This window comes from Danio rerio, chromosome 25, assembly GCF_049306965.1.
Source record: "Danio rerio strain Tuebingen ecotype United States chromosome 25, GRCz12tu, whole genome shotgun sequence".
Taxonomy (NCBI): Eukaryota; Metazoa; Chordata; class Actinopteri; order Cypriniformes; family Danionidae; genus Danio; species Danio rerio.
Genome location: NC_133200.1, coordinates 16,293,291 through 16,312,997, shown reverse-complemented (window position 1 = coordinate 16,312,997; position 19,707 = coordinate 16,293,291). Strand labels below are relative to the sequence as shown.

The window sequence follows — 19,707 nt, the reverse complement described above, 5'->3', positions numbered from 1 at the left end:
CGTAAAAAATTCATACCGTTACAACCCTACTCAAAACACATAAATAAGTCATTAAGAGAATAAGCACAACCCTTTTAGACCTTTTAGTGATCCTCAACCACTGGGCTGTGGATAGGTACCCGTCCATAGATCAGTTGGTTCCGGGCCGAACAAGAAATCGTTAATTAATTTAGTTTTATTTATTATCTGAGTCTGATCAAACTTTTATTTTAAAAAATCTTTTATTTTGAAAAATGACTGTATTCTCTCGTTTATTTCAGACATATGGACACATGTTGGATAAATAGAGCAAAGCCACACCACACTAACTTAATCTTTCATTGTTATATGAATTTTAAAAGAAGTGTGCAACATTTTCACGCTAGAAACATGTTTTATGCAGGAATGTAACTGATATGCTGCAACAGCTCCTTCAAATACTAGATCAATGCAGCGAGTTTTGACGCTCTCACCGCCGGAGCTGAAGGCAGACAGCGTTGTCGCCAGGGCGGCCAGAGCAAACTTAGACACTCTCGCTGCTTTCAGTGTGAACGTACGGTAAGAAACGTCTTTGGAAAGTTTCTTTGCTAAGGGGAAAAAGCCCATTGAAGGCAAACTGCCTAGGAATGGATCTGTAATCCATTTGTCAACAAATCAGGTAAATCCACCATGTCTGTGCAAGAAGATCAACTGCTGGAGATCACAAATAACGACGACTTTTTAGGAGCTGTTTGGATAACGCATTTTTCGTGCAAGATTGTTATTTCCAATGGAGGTGGGCGGCTTGTGCATGCAAGCGGTGTGACGCGCTCGAAAAATCCAGACATTTGAAAGAATGTTGTGAGTGCACCACGAGTCACGTGACAAGAGCTGACCAATCAGCTTCAGCTTGTATGGAATACACACATTTTGGTAGACTAACTATCCCAGACAAACACAGAATACCCAAACACTGAAGTGCTTTGTATATTTCCCCATAAATAAAGCTTGTATCAGAGTGACAGCAATGCTTTGTCAGCTTGTCATCCTCTGAGAAAACAGTTCGAACAGTACGATTCCACCCGGTCTGCTGTAAAATTGATAAGCGTTGACCATTCTGCCGTGATAAAAAGGTTGGGGACCACTCTTGTAGACCATGCGCTGGTACACAGACCATTTTTTTCTGTTCTTAAAATTGTAAAAGTGAAATCAGACATGCCCTTAATGCTTTTGCATCATATGCTTTAGACATCATGCTAAGATTGTTAAAATAAATCCCTCTATCTCTCTTTCTCTAAACCCTGTAAAGCGATTACAAATTTTACATTGAAAATAAAAATAAATGCAGCTATCACAATCATCTGAAACTGTCACAATTAGATTAAATAACCGCAATTAGACGGTTGTAATCATGACAAGGCCTATCCACAACCATACAAAATTGCACCAATAAACAAACAATACCTCTGTTTATGCCTCTGTTGACCCTTTAACGCCTCGTGTTTTTCACCCACAAACCAGATTATCCCCATCCCGCCATAAACCTCGTTTCATAAGCCTGAGGAGATTTTCAGGTGTGAGCTGGCACACAATTTCATTACCACTTCTCCGAATTGTGTATTAATCTGGCAGGAGTCGCCATCAATCCCTTGATCAGAGCAAAACAGATCAAAGCGAGAGGAGGAAAAAAAGGTAACTGGATGGTTTATGGCATGGATAATGGACATCATAATCTGTTCATTCATTAACAAAACAGATTAGAGAGAACATATTTGTTTGTCACCGCTCCTGGCAAAGACACACTTTTAGGAAGAGAGTTGGCATCAGATGGCTGGATCTAAGTATTAGCTCGACACACGTGACCTGAAAATGAGTGGCTTGTGTTATAGCAGATGTCCTCATAGGCAAGTCACAAACAACAGAGCTTGTTTTAGAGCTATGAGTGATTAAGAAGCTTGTGAGAAACGCAAACTGTTAGGGATCGATACTAATCTGGACAATGTGTGCTGTCATGTTGGACTGGGCGATAAGTTAAATTAATAAATGCTCGATATTGTTGTTGTTTTTTACATTTAACTTGTTAAGTAGCATATACAATGCTTACTCTCATACAGCATTTAAAGTACACATGAAATCAAAACTAATTATATTGATCTTGTTAGCTCATGTTGCTAGTTTTAAGGTGAACAATTCATCTGTGCATGTCATTAAAAAAAGAAAAATCGTTGGACTTGTAATCTTTAATTGAAAGGTTCCTGTTTGTTTTCAGTTCAATTCTCAGATTACATCTGTCTGAGGTATTGGGAGTGGTTGACATACTTAACCACACCCCTCCAACTGTCAGTTTTGACAGCGCTATGACACCAAACGGAAATGGTGAGGAGGAGGTGTCTGTTAGGTTGCATTGACTCTCTCGAAACCCTTTTCTCAATTTTCTGAATGAAATGCCTACTTTATTTCATCCAACAGTGTTGGGGAAAGTTACTTTTAAAAGTAATGGATTACAATATTGAGTTAATCCCCAAAAAAGTAACTAGTTCAGTGCTCGATAATAAGAACTACCCGATGGCCCGGGGCCAGCGTGCGAGACGCTCGGGCCAGTGTACAGAATGTTACTGGCCCGATCGGGCCAGTGCTGCCTTGTCACAAAAGTTTGGCTCCGACTGTCTGTCAATGGCGTGCAAATACAATATTAGGGTGCTTTTACACATAGACGTTTGTTTTGGAATCTGTCTCGTTTCCCCGTGGTTAGCACGGTTTGTTTGGCATATGTGAATCCAGCAATCGCTATTGACATCCGCGTCAAATCAATCAGTCCGAGATCACCTGAATGAGATGATCTCTGCTCGATTAGTGGATCGACTGTAGTGAGAAAACAATGCATTGAACTAACAAACCAGGCTATATCACAGTGTATTATGATTGTGTAATAGCCATATGACTGCTATGCGAAGAGAGAATGATGGGCGGAGCGGTTAAGTTGGTTTTGTTTTCAATAACTTATTCCTGACACATTCAGTGATAAACTGCAATAACTCAAAAACTTCTTACCCTAAAAAGATCTAAAGTGTGTTTCCTACAAAAAGACAAAGCTCGTTGTTTCACAGCTGTTTTTTTTTTCTTTTTTTTGTGAAAACAAAACCAAAAGTGCTTCTTTTTTGCGTTTTTTTTTTTTTTTTTCCACATAGGTGTTTTTTTTTTTTTTTATAAAATGACTTGTCATTCACGGTCGCATATGGGAACTTTCAGAACCTCTCCTTTTACCCTTTGTAAAAAAAAAAAAAAAAAAAACATTTTCATGAGCAGGGCGGGATGTCATTCCTGCTGGTAAATGTGCGCTTCATGTCTAATGCGGAAGTGAAAACATGCTGAAATATTACAGAGAGCTGTTTATCCGTTAGGAAAATTGACCGAAGTTACCATCTGATTAAATAAGAAATAGATATGTTGTATTAGGCCTGTTGTTTTGTTTATTTCTGCATTGACAGCTCGAAAGAAAGATCAACATTGATCTTCTTCATGATCTGATGCAGTCTCGGTTCATCTGTTATTTCTCTCCATAATTTAAGTCTATAATGGCGAATTATAGCCAACGTTTCTTTAATAGATTAATTTAATTGATAGATTTTTTAAAAACTGGACAACTGAAATGAGGCTCTGTATGAGACAGTCTGACCTCTCTGATTTGTATTTGGTGACGATGTCTGTGGGCTGTAAAAATTAAAGTGCATACTTTTGCTTATAAAATATTCTATACACAACTGCTCAAGTTTGGGGTCAGTATGATTGTTTAATATGTTAAAATAAGCTTCTCCTGCTCACCAAGGTTTCATTTATTATATCATAAATACAGCAAAATTGTGAAATGTTGCACTATGAAATAACTGTTCAAAAGTAGTTTATCATTTAATTTCATAATTTATTCCATTGATTTTAAAGATTAATTTTCAGCTTCATTACTCCACTCTTCAGAGTAATAGTAATAGTAATAAAAGCAATAATGTCTGGAATAATGGTTTTATTTGAAATATAAATATAGCTATTAACTTCTTTTTTTTTTTTTTTTTGGTGAGGCCAGTAAAAATTTTGCAGGGCAAGTAAAAATTGGAACCACTGGCCCGATCGGGCCAGTAGAAAAAATCCTTATCGTTGAACCCTGTAGTTGCGTGACTTAGTTACTTTTTATGGCAAGTAACTTTTTACATTACTTTTTATTACCTGGATGAGGCCTACACCTTCATTTACCTTTAAAAACACATTACAAAATTTATATATATATAACTTGCTATGGTAATACAACAACAATAGTAATATAAACAAATTACCCAATACTGTATTGTAAGTTTTCTAAAACTACTACAATAACTTTAGTTTTACTTGCATTAAAACTAAAGTGCACTACAGTATTTTTTTAATGTTTATCAGTTCATAATAGTAAATACTATTGTGTTCTGGAGCTAGGTATGGGAGAATAACCAGTCTCAAGGGATACCGCGATTTGTAAAAGTCAAGGTTTTAAAACCACCAAAATTTTCTGTTGTACCATTCTAAGGTACGTGTAAGATTTGTTTTGGTTTATTATTTTTTTGAACCTATTTTATTTCATTTTTTAGGGCAACAGTACCTCCTACAAAAAAGGAACCTCCACATCAAAAGCTAATGGTCCAAAATATTTTAAATGTTCTTTACTATACAATATTTTCTGTTCAATAGAGGAAAAAGTTGCCGTTTTAATACCCAGACATTTAAAAAGAACCTATTTTGGAGCAGTAATCACAATACCGCGATACCGGGAAACCATGATATTTTTATCCAAGGTTATCATACCAACAGAATCTTATACCGACCCATGCCTATCTAGAGCATTTATTAACAAAGTCTAAATGCTCTAATATATACAGTATAATTGACTTTACTGTGGTATGGTTAAAACACTGTAGTATTTTCATGTGGGAATAATTCAGGAAATAAATAAATGAAAAAAAAAACATTTTCCTTGTAATTTGATAAACAAAAGCTGTATAAAGGTTCTAATGTTATCCTCAATCGAAAAAAAAAACAACAACAGCAAAGTCAAACACCAAAATAAGCACCCATCTATGGTGGTAATGCAAAAACAGTAGACAACGCCAAAACAGTAAGTATGAGCACATTATCAAGTGATCTGGATACTATATATTTCAATAAACTGTCAAGGAAAACAATTTTGCTTAAACCGCCCCGAATCCACAGGCAAAATCACAAAATGGAAGAGACGGTGGACAACCTGATTGAAGTCATTCATCTCTTGAGACGACCTGTTTGCTAACGGCTTGTCAAAGCTCGGTACTGATCATCCATCACAACACACTCACGGCTGAACTTTGTTATTTCACAAAACGACATAAAAAATACAGATAAAACAGTTTATGTTTGTATAAACAAAAAAGGTGTATGTTTTTCCACCTTGATAGCAAATGAAACATAAATACGAAAATGAAAATTCTGTCATCATTTAAACACTTAAACCTCTTTCGAGTTTATTTCTCCTCTTAAACCAAAAAATAAGATATTTTGAAGAATGATGTCTTCCATGGTTTTAAAAAAACATATATGGATGTGAATGGCTACCGCTTTTCAACATTCTTCAAAATATCTTCTTTGCTCAACAGAAAAAGGAAATCAGATGTGCAAAATTAAATCCGATTTTGAATTAATCAACAAAAAAAGCAGAAAGCACTGACTAATTAAATGCAAAAGTCTTCTGTTAAATTAAAAGTCTTCTGTTATAGGAGTTAAATCTTAGTTATTATCAAAATTACTTCCTAACATATGTATTTGTTAGACTAACTTTAATAAAGATCTTTTGTGGGTAATAATAAAGCAATTATTGTTAATAACTATTATAATTTAGTATTTTTTTTTCTTTAGAAGTTTAATGCATTCATTTTTGTTAAGGTATACAGTATGTTTTAAATGTTATTTTGTTTTTTGTTAAAACCAACAGTTCTTGTAATAAACTGGAAAGCTAATTATTTTTGTTCTTCTTTATATATTAATAAAAAATCATAAATCTTTCATTAATCAATAATTACTCAACATTTTTAGAAATCACACCTTCATGAATTTACTCAGAAATTCATCTACACCAGGGGTCCTGGAGGTCCGGTGCCCTGAAGGGTTTAGCTCCAACTTGCCTCAACACACCTGCCATTGTGTTTCAAGTATACCTAGTAAGACCTTGATTAGCTCGTTCAGGTGTGTTTGATTAGGATTGGAGCTAAAATCTGCAGGACACCAGACCTCCAGGAACAAGTTTGGTGATCCCTGATCTACACTAATACGGACAGATTTAAAATCATCATTTTCATTTAAAAATCATTTTCAGTCATTTGCCAAAAGTTAGTCATCCACTCTGAAACAACTAAAAACTGTTTTATCCCTGTACTGTGTATGCGTTAAAACATAAAACACTTTGAGCTGTATCATTTTCGTCCGACATTTATGTACTTTCCGGCACTTAGAAATGACATGGCAGTATATCTAGGAAAAACAACAAATTTTTTATAAATAAGCAAGCATTCCGTGTCCTAAAGCAATCTGGAGCATGTTCAAACTGACATCAATCTTTAACAATGCTGGCCAAAAGGAGAGCATCCAAAGCAACTGCTGTAAATATCCTCCAGCATTTTAGCTGAATTAATTACATGACTAAAAACATCATAATTTTCGAAAACCTCTGTTTTAAAGTCCACACAGCAACTCGAAAATTTAATTTTTAAAATTTAACCACTTTGAAGAGCGTTTTCAAAAAGGTAAGTTTTCATTGTCTATAAATGCCATCTTGCACTCCAAAAATGACATTTGCTTTTTGTTCAAACTACTTATTTAAAATAAGCTGAAACGACACAATTCTTGAGTTAATAAGGTAACTTTTCTAATAAGGTATCTTTCATGTTGTCCTAGCACAAACTGATAGTGTGGAGCATTTTTTTTTACTGTATGATGTGCATTTTTAAACGAAAACATACACTGTAAAAAATTTTCTTGAATCAAATGAAGTTTTCTGGTCATCTCAACTTACATCAATCAAAATTACTTAAAATAATTAAGTTATAATACACTGTAAAATCCAAAAAGTTGCGGTAACTTAAACCATTTGAGGAAATCACATGCAACAAACCATTTAAGTTCAAAAACTAATTCTAATGAGTGCTGTGAACTTAATCCATTTGAGTAAACAAAGCAATTTAAGCACAGTAAAACCCCAATAAATGAAGAGAAACCAACTGAGTACTGTAAAACCCAATAAGTTGAGGCAACTCAAACTGTTTGAGGAAACCGATTACAAACCATTTTGAGTTTAAAAAAAAAACGAATCTATATGAGTACTGTAAACTTACTCCATTTAAGGTAAAGTAATGAGTTATTTAATTAACTCGTTACCTTCAACATTACCTTCAAGAGTTCAAAACTCTTTTCTAATAAGTAGAATTAACTTTCAGTAAATTTTGAGTTAACTACACTCCTTTAAATACACTCAAAAGTAAAAAAAAAAAACTTCAAAATCAAATTTACACAGCCTGTTGAACCATGGAATCATAGAAAACGAGAATTTATTATTTTAATTTAATAATTATAATCATTTATTCATAACTAATTGATACACACGATTAACAACTTTTTGTAAATTACACAGTATTTAACTGTAATTCGAACTGTACTTTACTGTGGGACAGTTATGCAATGTTACTGTATTTTAAAGTTGATTGTGAAAATGACTACTTTTACAGTAAACAAAAAATATACAGTAAATACATGTACTAAATGGTGCTGTAAATGTAAACACTGCATTTTTTCTGTAAATGATTAACAGTAAGTTACTGTAGATTCAACAGGAAGTTGTTAAAAGTGTAAGCAAAACAACTAATTATCCAAAAAATATATATATATCCAGAGCTCAGAAACCACAAACATGATCTGAACCTTTTGTGATTTGTTCATCCACTTATGATTACTGCAACATAGCACCAAACAAGAATGGAGGGGGGTAAAAAGGTTTCGTGTATACAGAAATAGAATGAACGCCTCAGACTGGACATAATCAACTTACACACGTCCTGTTCAGCTAATGAAGCGTGCGATCATGGAAAACCGGAACATGTCAGCTGTGAAAGCGGTCAGTCAGATGCTTTATTCCGATGTGACATCAGCACTTAATGAACTGCTTCAGCGGCAGTAATTAGACTGAGAGAAGTGCACATTCGGCCCAACTGGAAACTGTAATTGAGACACTGACTGCACGTCTGCTTATTCCAACATGGTATTTTAACATTTCCACTCCAGTTTTGCTTTGCGGCATCTGGTATACTGGCAAGTGCTGAATGAATCCTGACGCTAACAAAGCTAATTTGGGCTCTAAAGTCATTCTATGGAAGCTCTATATGTGCGTGGTTAGTTAAAAGATGAGACAGAGCATCAAATCAGGTTCTTTAAGGGGGTTTTTCACTTCACCGATTGAGTTTACTGACCATATATTGCATTTAAGAGTGTTTAAGACATTTGACAGAGTAAAACAATGGCAAGGCTGGATTCATTTGCTTAAATATTTGCTAAAATAAACATTAATACAACGAGTTACCTGTTTCTTGTTTTATGTATTGTATGTCGTTTTACTCCTTTGATTTTCTCTGATCATTTTTATACAATTTGTGTACAGCACAATGGTCAACAACTGTTTTTATATTGTGCTTTAAAAATAAAGTATATGTATTAAAGGCCAGTTAGCAAAAGGCTGTGCAGGTAAACCTTCCTTTGATCTCTAAAGGGGCTCTAGCGACAGACGCTAGAGGTCATGGTCTTTAGCCTCCTTGAAAGAGCAACCGACTCCTATGTGGAAGGTTGCCGGTTTGTGCAACCCACGAATCCTACAGCACCCAACCCGGTCTGAGCTGAAATTCTTTGTATGGGAGTCGGTTGCTTTAAAAAGGAGACTAAAGATCATGGCACCTTTAAAAGTCAGAGAAGTGAGGTTTATCTGCATAGCACTTCGTTAGCTGGCCTCTGTTACACTCACCCCCCTAAACCTCACTACCATCCCAGACAAGCCCCCACATGTAACCCACTAGTTCTACTGCACCCAACCTGCTCTGAGATAGGATCGAACTGGCGATTCTTTGGATGGTAGTCGGTTGCTTTAACAAAAAGACTAAAGAACATAGCCTCTAACGTTTGTCGCTAGAGCACTTTTAAGTGCTGATCACACCGAATGCGCATTTACGTTCTGAAAACGTAAAGCGCACCGCACTGCTTTTTTTTCTTGTCTTTCTTGTGCTTTTTTATGTCGCTTGACAACGACTGGACCAGCTGGGTATTGTTTGAGAGTGTTGCTGTGGATGTTCATATAATTTTAACAATTAATCATATTGTAATATTCATGATTTCTGAAGTCATATAGCTCTGGATAACCCAAAACAGCAACCCCAAGTCTCTCCTCCATCTTCGAAAATTCTCCATTGTTGTCTTGACAACACAAATACTGCAGGCACCTTAACGGAAACCCCACCTCTACTTTCCTTTGATTGGAGAATGAAAAACACGTAAGCGACGTGACACGCTTTTTCCACTCAGAGTTGGCTTTTTTTCAACTGGGAGCGCACGGCGTGCAACCGCAAAAACGCAAGACGCAGCAGGTCGTTAAAACGCGAGGCGCACAGGGCACATAAGCAGTGTGCAAAACCCTTGGGGCCATAAGTAAACCATTAAAAAAATGCACCTCTCAACGCATAAAGCACGTCTAAACCTCACTCCCATCCCAGATGAGCCTCTACATGTAACCAACCGGTCCTACTGCACCCAACCCACTCTGAGCTAGGATAGAACTGGTGATTCTTTGTATGGGAGTCAATTACTCTAACAAGGAAGCTAAAGAGCATAGCCTCTAGCGTCTGTTGCTAGAGCACCTTTAGAGGTCAGAGAAGTGAGGTTTAGCACTTCGCTAGCTGGCCTCTGTTACACTTACCACCCTAAACCTCACTCCCATCCCGGACGGGCCCCCACATGTAACCAACCAGTCCTACTGCACCCAACCCACTCTGAGCTGGGATTGAACCGGCGATTATTTGTATGGGAGTCGGTTGCTCTAACAAGGAGGCTAAAGACCATGGCCTCTAGCGACTGTCGCTGGAGCACTTTTAGAGGTCAGAAGAGAGAGGTTTACAATCATAGCACTTCGCTAGCTGGCCTCCGTTACACATAGTAAAAATAAACGTAACAATTTTTCATCTATTATTAATCTGCATTATCAGTCACAAAACATAATGCTATTATTAATAAAGTTGTTATTATTAGTGGATTTATAGTATTTTAGTAGCACCTAATTTGTAATATCATTAATATGCTTATAAATTAAATTGACTTATCAAATATCAAAAAGAAATTGCGGTTAGGAGTGTATTCGAATGATGTATTAATATGTATGCTGTTTATGTAGCCTTTAGTAGTTTAATAAAATATCAATAAGCATGCAAATTGCTTAAAAAGTGCATTCTCCATAGCATTGTAGATAATTACAGTAATGCAAAAAGAATAATTGCACATGTAAATAAACCACTCAAAAGCTGTTTTGTAATGTATACTATTTTTGACTCATTTACCAAAACAATAATTAACATGAGTGCTTGTTATGCATTTGATTAATAAATTCACTGTGTGATCTGATTGCATTTTAGAATCAACTGACAGGCCTGCACAAACCTCAATGTCGTAATTTCTTTAAATCTGAAGCCTTTCATGTTGTAAATCATATTAATGGCGGTATTAACAATGTAAAAAAGCTCTCCCTTTGTTCTCGGTGGTTTCAACAGTACATGGCAGTGAATCAAAGACTCCCGCTGTTGTCACTGCAAGCTTTTTTTTCATAAATGCAGCTCTTCTCTGAACAGATGGGTTTTGCAATGATGCTTCAAACAGTTAGATAGGATCAGACTGACTGGTCCAGGTTTTATATTGTGAGTTATAAAACAAACCACCACCATTTTTCAAGGCCACATTACACTTCGATGTTTTTACTTCTCACTGTAGGTTTTCAAATTGCGATTTTACTGCAAGCTTAATTTGATGTGTGAATATTTCAGAGCTCTTTATTTAACAGCAACTCTTAATACTTAATTTATTTCTAGAGCAGCTTCAACCAACCACATTGGGTACCAAAGTGCTGTACATAAACACACAAAATACATGCGAACAAGCAAGAAGCCAAAATACATAAACCTGAAACACATGATTAAAAGCTGAAGAAAATAAGTGTGTTTTCAGTGACCTGTGGAATGACTCCAAAGTAGGAGCTGTTCTTAAGGGGAGTGGAAGATCGTCCCAAAGTTTTGGAGCTGCTACTGAAAAAGCTCTATTAGCTCGGTGTTTTAAGTGTGATCGCAGAACTGTCAGATAGAGTCAATCAGGAGATCTCACGGGTTGATGTATATTAATTAGCTCAAAAATATACTCAGGGGCCAGGCAATGGAGGGATTTAAAATCATATAACAGTGCTACGTATTGAATTATAAACTGGATCGGTAACCAGTGTAGGGAAACCAGTACAGGTGAAATGTGCTCTCCTTTTTTGTGCCAGATAAAAAGCCTGGCAGCTGAGTTCTGGACCAATAGGTAACACTTAAGTAATAGGACCAAATTTAACCCAATGTATGGGTTAGTCCATGTTTTATCCAGTTTGGGTTTAAATAACCCAGCATTGTTTAGATTGAATATAATAGGACCAAATTTAACCCAGTGTTTGGGTTAGTCCATATTTTACCCAGTTCGGGTTTAAATAACCCATTATTTTTTAGATTGAATTAAATAGGACCAAATTTAACCCAATGTTTTGGTTAGTCCATATTTTAACCAGTTTGGGTTTAAATAACCCATTATTTTTTAGACTGAATTAAATAGGACCAAATTTAACCCAATGTTTCGGTTAGTCCATATTTTAACCAGTTTGGCTTTAAATTACCCATTATTTTTTAGAGCGAATGTAATTGCAATTTGAGTTCTTGACCAATAGGTAACACTTAACTAATAGGATTAAATTTAACCCAATGTATGGGTTTTGGGTTAGTCCATGTTTGACCCAGTTTGGGTTTAAATAACCCAGCATTTTTTAAGAGTGAATGTAATTGCAAGGTGAGTTCTGGACCAAGAGGCAACAATCAATTTGAAGGACCAAATTTAACCCAATGTTTGGGTTAGTCCATATTTTACCCAGATTGGGTTTAAATAACCCAGCATTTTTTAGAGTGAATGTAATTGCGAGTTTTTTCTATTTCATAATGTCACAAATGTATTTTTGTAGCTAACTATAAATCTATTTTAATGGTTACAAATAATTTTTTTATTACTCAAGTGCTGAGCAGTATGACACACTATATATTGTTACTAGGTGTGTAACGATATTTAAACCGAACCGAAAAAAAATCCAATAGTCTAATAGTGAGCCACGCCATCTTTGCTGCTTGTTTAAACTACCCATATATAAAGAGCTGAATCAACACAATCCCTGAGTTTTTTGGGAGGACAACTTAACTTTTTAATGTTATTGTGACATTTTATGATATTATGGTTAACTTAGTATTGGTTTCTGGTGAACTATAATTCAGACTCAACATGCATATCTTGGAGTGTGACTATTGCGGATGCTGTAACTATATTTATTGTGCAGCCCTTACCGATATCAATTGCATCTCCAGCAATAACAATTACACATAATCCACAAGGCAATACTATACTCCACCTACTCCATTAAAACTTGCCTTTAGTTTCCCATAACGTGCCACCTTTTTCCTGACAGGTGACAAAACATTCCTATAAAACAGGCAATTAATGCAGAAAATCCCATCTAGTTACGTTCAGCTAATTACTGAATCCAGTCACTCCAGGTTTGGGGCCACAAAAAGGCCTTTGAAAATCAAACGGAGCAGTTCATCACTGTCACTCTGGTAATACACTCAGTCTTTCCACTCCGGTAAAAAAAAAAAAGAAAATGCAGATCAGTTCGCATGGCAACATTACACAGCGGGCTCCTGTTGACTAGCAGAAGCATCACTGTAGGGGCATTGAGGAGAGATGCCTCATCCTCAGCAAGCCACAAGTGTGTCTGGCCCTTTGCCATAGATCCAGCTCAAAGCCAACAAGGACAATGGCGGTTTTATGAATGAGAAGGCACAGGCTCTTTTTTACCTCTGTGTATTAAGCCTATGGTCCAGAGTGATGCGTGTCTTTGTGTGTCCGCATAAAACTAATCTGCTGTAATTCTAGCTTTATAAACGTACTTATCTTGTAATTCTAGCATTGGAAAACGGTTTCGATATCTGCATATTCCATGGAAAGGGACATCATCATGCCTGGAGTTAGTTCACATAATTGATGCTAAACTTATTTGCACAAATTTAATTATGATTTAAATGCTATTCTGGTCTTCGGGCAAAGGCGACTGATATATCGCATCACTTTTCATGGATGAACAACCAACTGGGGACAGATTTGAACAAAAGCTTGTGGCGGTGCGAAATAGGAGTGTGTGTGTGTGTGTGTGTGTTGGGCATCAAAACCATATGTACTGGACTGAATCAGAATCCATATTATTTTGGTGCCTCATTTGAAATGCTGCATAATGCCCAAGCTGTCGATTGAAATCTGATAAGCAGGGTGATTGGAACAGTGGTGTAAAGTAACAAATTATTAAAGAAGGTTGTGTAAAGTAACAAATACTCCAATGTAATTGAGTAGTTTTTCTCTGGAATTGTAATTTGCTAAGTAGTTAAAAAAAAAATAAAAGTGAATTGGAAACAAGCTTCCTTCTATGAAGAATTCAATAGGCTAAATCAGTGTTTCTCAACCCAATTCCTGGAGGCAAACAAACAGTACATTATTGGATGTCTCACTTATCTGACCCATTAACTTCAGCTTTTGGAGAGCTTCAGCTCTTCCCTTATGAGTTGATTCAGGTGTGTTTGATTAGGAAGAGTTTGAAATGTGTACTGTTGGTATGCCTTCAGGAACACGGTTGGTAAACACTGGGCTACATTTTAAATCAGTAACACATATATTGTTAAACCAGCTTACTGCAAATCTAATTTTTTCCTAACCATGAACTTGGCATGGGCCGGTATAAGATACTGACTCTGTGATAACCTTGGATAAAAATATCACGCTTTCAGGTATTGTGATGACTGCTCTAAAATCTGTTCTTTTTAAATGTCTTGGTAAAATAATAAAGCTTTTTCTGTATTTGAACACAATATATTTAATTTTGAGAAACCTTTTAAATATTTTGGGACAGTGAAAATGTCAGGCTAAACAATTCCAATGAATTATTGACTTCTGCTGTTTTCATTAGTTTCAAAAATATTGATTTTATTTTACAAGTTAGAACGGCATCTTTATATGTTTTTGCTCGAGATACTGTTGTCCTAAAAAACAAACAAAAACATAAAAATAAAATCTTACATATACTGTAGGAACAGTATAGCAGAAAATAATCATAATAATTATCATTTAAAAACTAAACAAATAATAATTTAAAAACTTGACTTTTCCAGAATGCGGTATACTTTGAAAACGGTTATCACCCAATGCCTACCATGAACGACATGTGTGAGCACCATGTGTGTGCTTTGAATTGTTTTTGCAGCACTTTGCTTCACAGCCTAAAAAAAGTTAATGGAGAAATGGTGCAACGCCCTACTAAAGACAGCACTGACCACAGATGTGATGAGTTGCATATGTGGATAAAATAGAGCATATCGGTTACTGTAATTTAAACGAGTACAAAGACATTTTAATTAAGCATAACATTAATGGAACGTTTGTAGCATTCTGAAAATAAAGACAGCTTCATTGTTATTAGTTCAGTAACTGTTAGTAATATTAATGCACCAAATTTTCAGCCATAGAAAATTATCGGCTGAAATTGAACATGTTTTAAATGATTAAGTTTACTTTATAAGTTCTTACAAATATACTTTGTATTATTTAATACAATGATGATTCGTTATAACAAAGCATTTTCGGTTTCGTTTTTTGGCCAAGTGCATTCTGTGTCATCTAGGAATTTTTGGTGCATCACTAGTAGTTAGAATGAACTTTTAGGCATTATTACTATTTTAAAAGTATCAATTTGACACTAAAATCAGAAAAATACAAATTTTCTGTGACTAGTCGCCTAATATGTATATATTTTTTACTTTATAGTTTTACAAAGGTTACACTCAAATCTGCTTACTCGTATTTGCGCAATTATTTAAAATCACAATAACTTGCGAACAGTTATCTCTTTTTTTGCAGCTTTTAGTTAATAGATTACATACATCAGCTCTATTTATTAGCGACTTTGTGCCAGTTTATTCGCTGTGTTAGATTTTATGAAAAATGAGCTGAAAATGAGTCCTTTAATGTATGCACTGTCAGCAGATAGCTCTCAGAACTTTACACTCTCATTGGCACGTTCATGGGGCTGTGCTCACTGTTAAATCTGGCTCTTCATGTTGTGGTATATTGACGTACCACTAGAAATATCTATATCCGAGTATCATTATCTGAACAAAACCATCAAGTGCTAGAGATCAACAACATTACAATTGTATACAACAATGGAACGCTTAAGGTACTATCATTGATATGGACTAAAAACTGAGTGGTATCTTATCATTATACACATCTATCTTGTTTAATTAAAAGTTCATATCTTGTTTGTGGACAGTCCTAATGAATATTTTTTTTGTTTTTTTTTTACCAAATCAGTTGTTTTGGCAATTAGAAAATGTCCCCCTGACTTTTAGAGACAGACCATTTAGAAACAGGTGATTAATAATAAAATTAACGTACAATTTTGAATCTCATTCAGCTGTCCCGCCACTTTTGAAATGTCCGCTACGCCCCTGCGTATAGTTAACAAAAGTTAGAATTGCAAGACAAACTCAAAATGGCAAGATAAAAACTTAATTGTATAATATTAATTGTATAAAAGCATTACAAATACAAAATGGAAAGATGAACTTAGAATTGTAATGTGTAAACTTAGAAATGAGACTTATAAACTTATAATTGTATCATAAACTCAGAATTGAAAGTTATTAACTCAGAACTGAATCATGTAAACACAGAATTAATTACAGAGAATTGTAAGATAAACTTGTAACAAACTCAAAATTGTGACGTGTAAACTCAGAAGTGTGAATTAAAAACTTACAATTACAAGACTTCATGGTTTCCGCTACATTCATTCTTCCATGGCAGGGCGCCACGCCAAAATTGATCCCATCACGGCTACATTACAACTTCTCATACAAATCATTCAGTTCTGTTTTTTTTTTCAAATAGTGGGTGATAATCGCAACAAAACATATTGGAAGGTAAGTTAATAATAACAGTGCAAACTTTTCTGTAACCGTAGTAGTGCTAAGCGTCATTTGTTTAACCCTTTAAGGTGACGTGCTGACTGACTGACTGACAGGGGCGTGATGCGTGAGGCCAGCAAACATGATGGATAGCTGTTTCACTTTACTTCAAGACGAATTAATGCCACTCTGTAGGTCTATTGGAGACATTCATAAATATTCCTAGCAAATCTAATAAATGTTGGAGACATACTTGTTACATAAACACACTAAATCGCACTTCAGCAACGTTTGAGCGCACACAAGAAGATCTGTACTTGAGCAGCGTATATTTGAGGGCGTGCAAGAATTTTTGTGCACGAGCAGAGGAAATCGGCGTGCAAGCAAAGAGATTTTGCTGGAAAAACAGCTGGAAATAAATCCTAGAGAGAACACTGGACTTATAAACACAAAATTGTACGATAAAATCAGAATTCGGTCTTATAATCACAAGATTTAGAATTGCGAGTTATTCATTCATGTTGTCCCAACACAAATCCATTAGTTTAACATAATTGTTTTAACCGATTTCAGTGGGTTAAACACAAAACAATTAAGTTGTCCCCAAAAACATTCAAGAATGGTGTTGTTTCAGCTCATTTCAAATAAGTTTTGAACAAACAGCCATTTTTGTATGTGTGTGTTGTTTTGTTTTGTTTTTGGACGCAGGTTGGTTTATTAACCATTATTAATGTCACTATTGAGAAAGGATTTTTTTATGTTTATATTAGTTGTCTCTTTTCACAGAATTATCAAATAAAACTGTTTTATCTAACCAAGCCACCTTCTTGACTGCCATTGTTTGTTTGTTTTATTTACCATTAACTGACTTTATTTCTCGCAACTATAAAACAATTTCTTGCTGTGAATTGGCCACCTTGTTAGATATTTATTGTTGCTTTACCAATCGTGTGTGTTCTGGTCTATATTAATTTACAGTCAGTAACCTAAGAATGTTAATGAACCTGTGGACGAACAAAAACAACAAAAAAGCTTCGGGTTAAGACAAATCAAAACCTCCACATTTCTTCACCTAAGCCACCTATCAATTTACCCCTCAGCCACTCGCTAATTTTAATAGGTGCCTAAAATCCCAATCAAATAAAATAAATGAATAAAATGCCCGTAAAGCGAACACTGCAGCACCAAATTCCCTGGTCATCAGACGTCACATGCTGTTTATACATACACAATACCTGCACCTTGTTTTGTCTGAGATTCTCACAAACCGCAAATAAAACGCAGACAAAACAAATCCTGAAGAGCTAAACAAACATATCTATGACCCTTTAATCAAAGCCACTCAGGGGTCAGCTTACATTCCGCATTGCGTTTAACATTTACAACGACCAAACAATACCTGTGTGTAGTTCGTTAGAAATTATTCGAAATTCGAATTTGAACGAACAGCTTCGAAATATTTAAATAGAACAGAACACAAACAAAAGAACATTCGGACTGTTTCTGAACCCGCACTCAAACAGGTTGTCAACAAAAATACCTCAGAAATGTATCTCACCGTCAATGGCGAATATGGACGGCACCAAGAGCAGTGTAATTCCAATAGATATCAGACACTTGGTCCAGACTCCGTCCACATATTTTCTGCACAAGGACAAGCCTATCCATTCCGACGTGCGTTGGGTTCCAGCTTTGCCGTTCCCGCAACCGGAGCCCAAAATGTAGAAATTGTTACGCGCGTTACTTGGGGCCATCTGGCTAGAGATAAATTCAGCAATAGGCCGAAAGGTCCCGAAAAAGACATTTGATCTATCCTTTCCAGTTCCTTAAACTGAGGTCTTCTCTCCACTGTTTTGTTTTTCAGCTCTGTGTCAGCATTGAAAGTTTAAGGCGATGCGTCTGCAAAGCGCATTCAGGAGCATCCGTGACCGACACATCAATCACGCGCGTCTTCATACAGCAGGCTATTTCTATCGCGCTCCATCAAACGCGTTTCCAGCATCGGAATCCGAGAGCGTCAACGCTATAATCCCGCTTTTACATTAAGGTTGTTGCGAAGGGGAGGAAAAGGGATGCATTTGATTAGGAAAAAATAGCACGTCTCCAAGAGAGAGAGAGGATGGAGGCAAACTGGTGATGAGGCGAGTTATTATGAGGACTGATGTGGCAGTGGAAGACGACCTCTGCTGGGTTTACACGAGGATGAAAACCCGCCAATGAAAACCTCGAAAACAACAGGCATTCCACGAAATTATTTATTGTAGTCCGTTTTCTTGTTGCTAATATATTATAACAATCCGTAAATTGCATTAAGCTATTTTATAATTGTATAATTTAAGTGGTAGGCTACTTGAATAGCTTCAATTGTGAAATTGGCTTAATTACTAGTTAAAACAAAAAAAGTAGAAATATACTGATACCTTCAAAGTTTCACGTTTTAGTTTGCTATATATAAAAACAAAATGAACCCTGTAAATGAGTATTTTATGTAGGCCTATATAGCTAGTTTACAACACGTTACAACACATAATTAACTTAAAATCAATTGGCTTGAAAATAAATCATTTGGTATTGAAGTACGTGGGATATTTAAAAAGGTTGAAGCAGAATGGATGTCCTTGTGAAGTTATAATATGTTAAGTGTCTGTTACATAACAACCGGAAACGCCATTAGACGTCATAAAAATGATTTGCATTATTACCACACGATGGCGCAATTTCTTCACTTTCAATTTCAGTTTTTCGCAGGTAGGCCTACATAAAACACTCACATACACGATTTTTGAATGAATATATGCGTTCTTGTGTTTTTACTTTAGATTATATGCATATATTAAACATTATTTTGTATTGTTTATGTTTTATGCAAATTCAGTTGCGTAATTACATAATTATTTTGTAAAATAGCCTGTTCATAGCCCTATATGCATGTATAAACATTCACACAAATATAAACAACTTACAACATATTGTCCCCATGCATAATGTGATATTACATTTATTTCAAAGGAACATTTTTGTTTGCGCACATGATATGTATGTAGTAGTATATATTGAATATAAAACGAATGTTTTAGGGGAAAAATATCTACAAGTAACTTCTCAAATAAAAAAAAAAAATTTTTTTTTTTTAAATATAGCATTTCTACAAACAGAGAAGCTGGTTAAGTCGTTCATGTCTTGCCATCAATGTAAAACATATTTTTATTTGTACGTTGTTGTTTCTTTAATCTACCCATCTTCTGTGGGTTATGAATAAAACATGGTAAATCTTATGAGTTTTGTAAAAGCCCAAGCAACCTCTCGTCATTGTCTCCACTTTGGGAACCACTGATGTATTGTACTGTAAGTGTATGTTGTACTATATATTTTTTAATAT

General features: G+C 35.5%; 1 protein-coding gene across 8 annotated transcripts in view; it reads right to left on the bottom strand.

Moving 5' to 3' along the window:
• The window catches only part of kiaa1549la (KIAA1549-like a), a 128,379-nt gene extending 109,891 nt beyond the window's left edge, over nt 1-18,488 (bottom strand). For all 8 annotated transcript variants that reach the window (XM_073942981.1, XM_073942982.1, XM_073942983.1 and 5 more), the window contains exon 1: nt 17,887-18,488. Coding sequence is in view for 4 of the 8 variants with exons in the window: in XM_005174360.5 (XP_005174417.1) it covers nt 17,887-18,082 (196 nt within the window). In the remaining 4 variants the exon portion in view is untranslated. The remainder of the gene's footprint in view (nt 1-17,886) is intronic.
• Between the last annotated feature and the right edge of the window lie 1,219 nt (nt 18,489-19,707).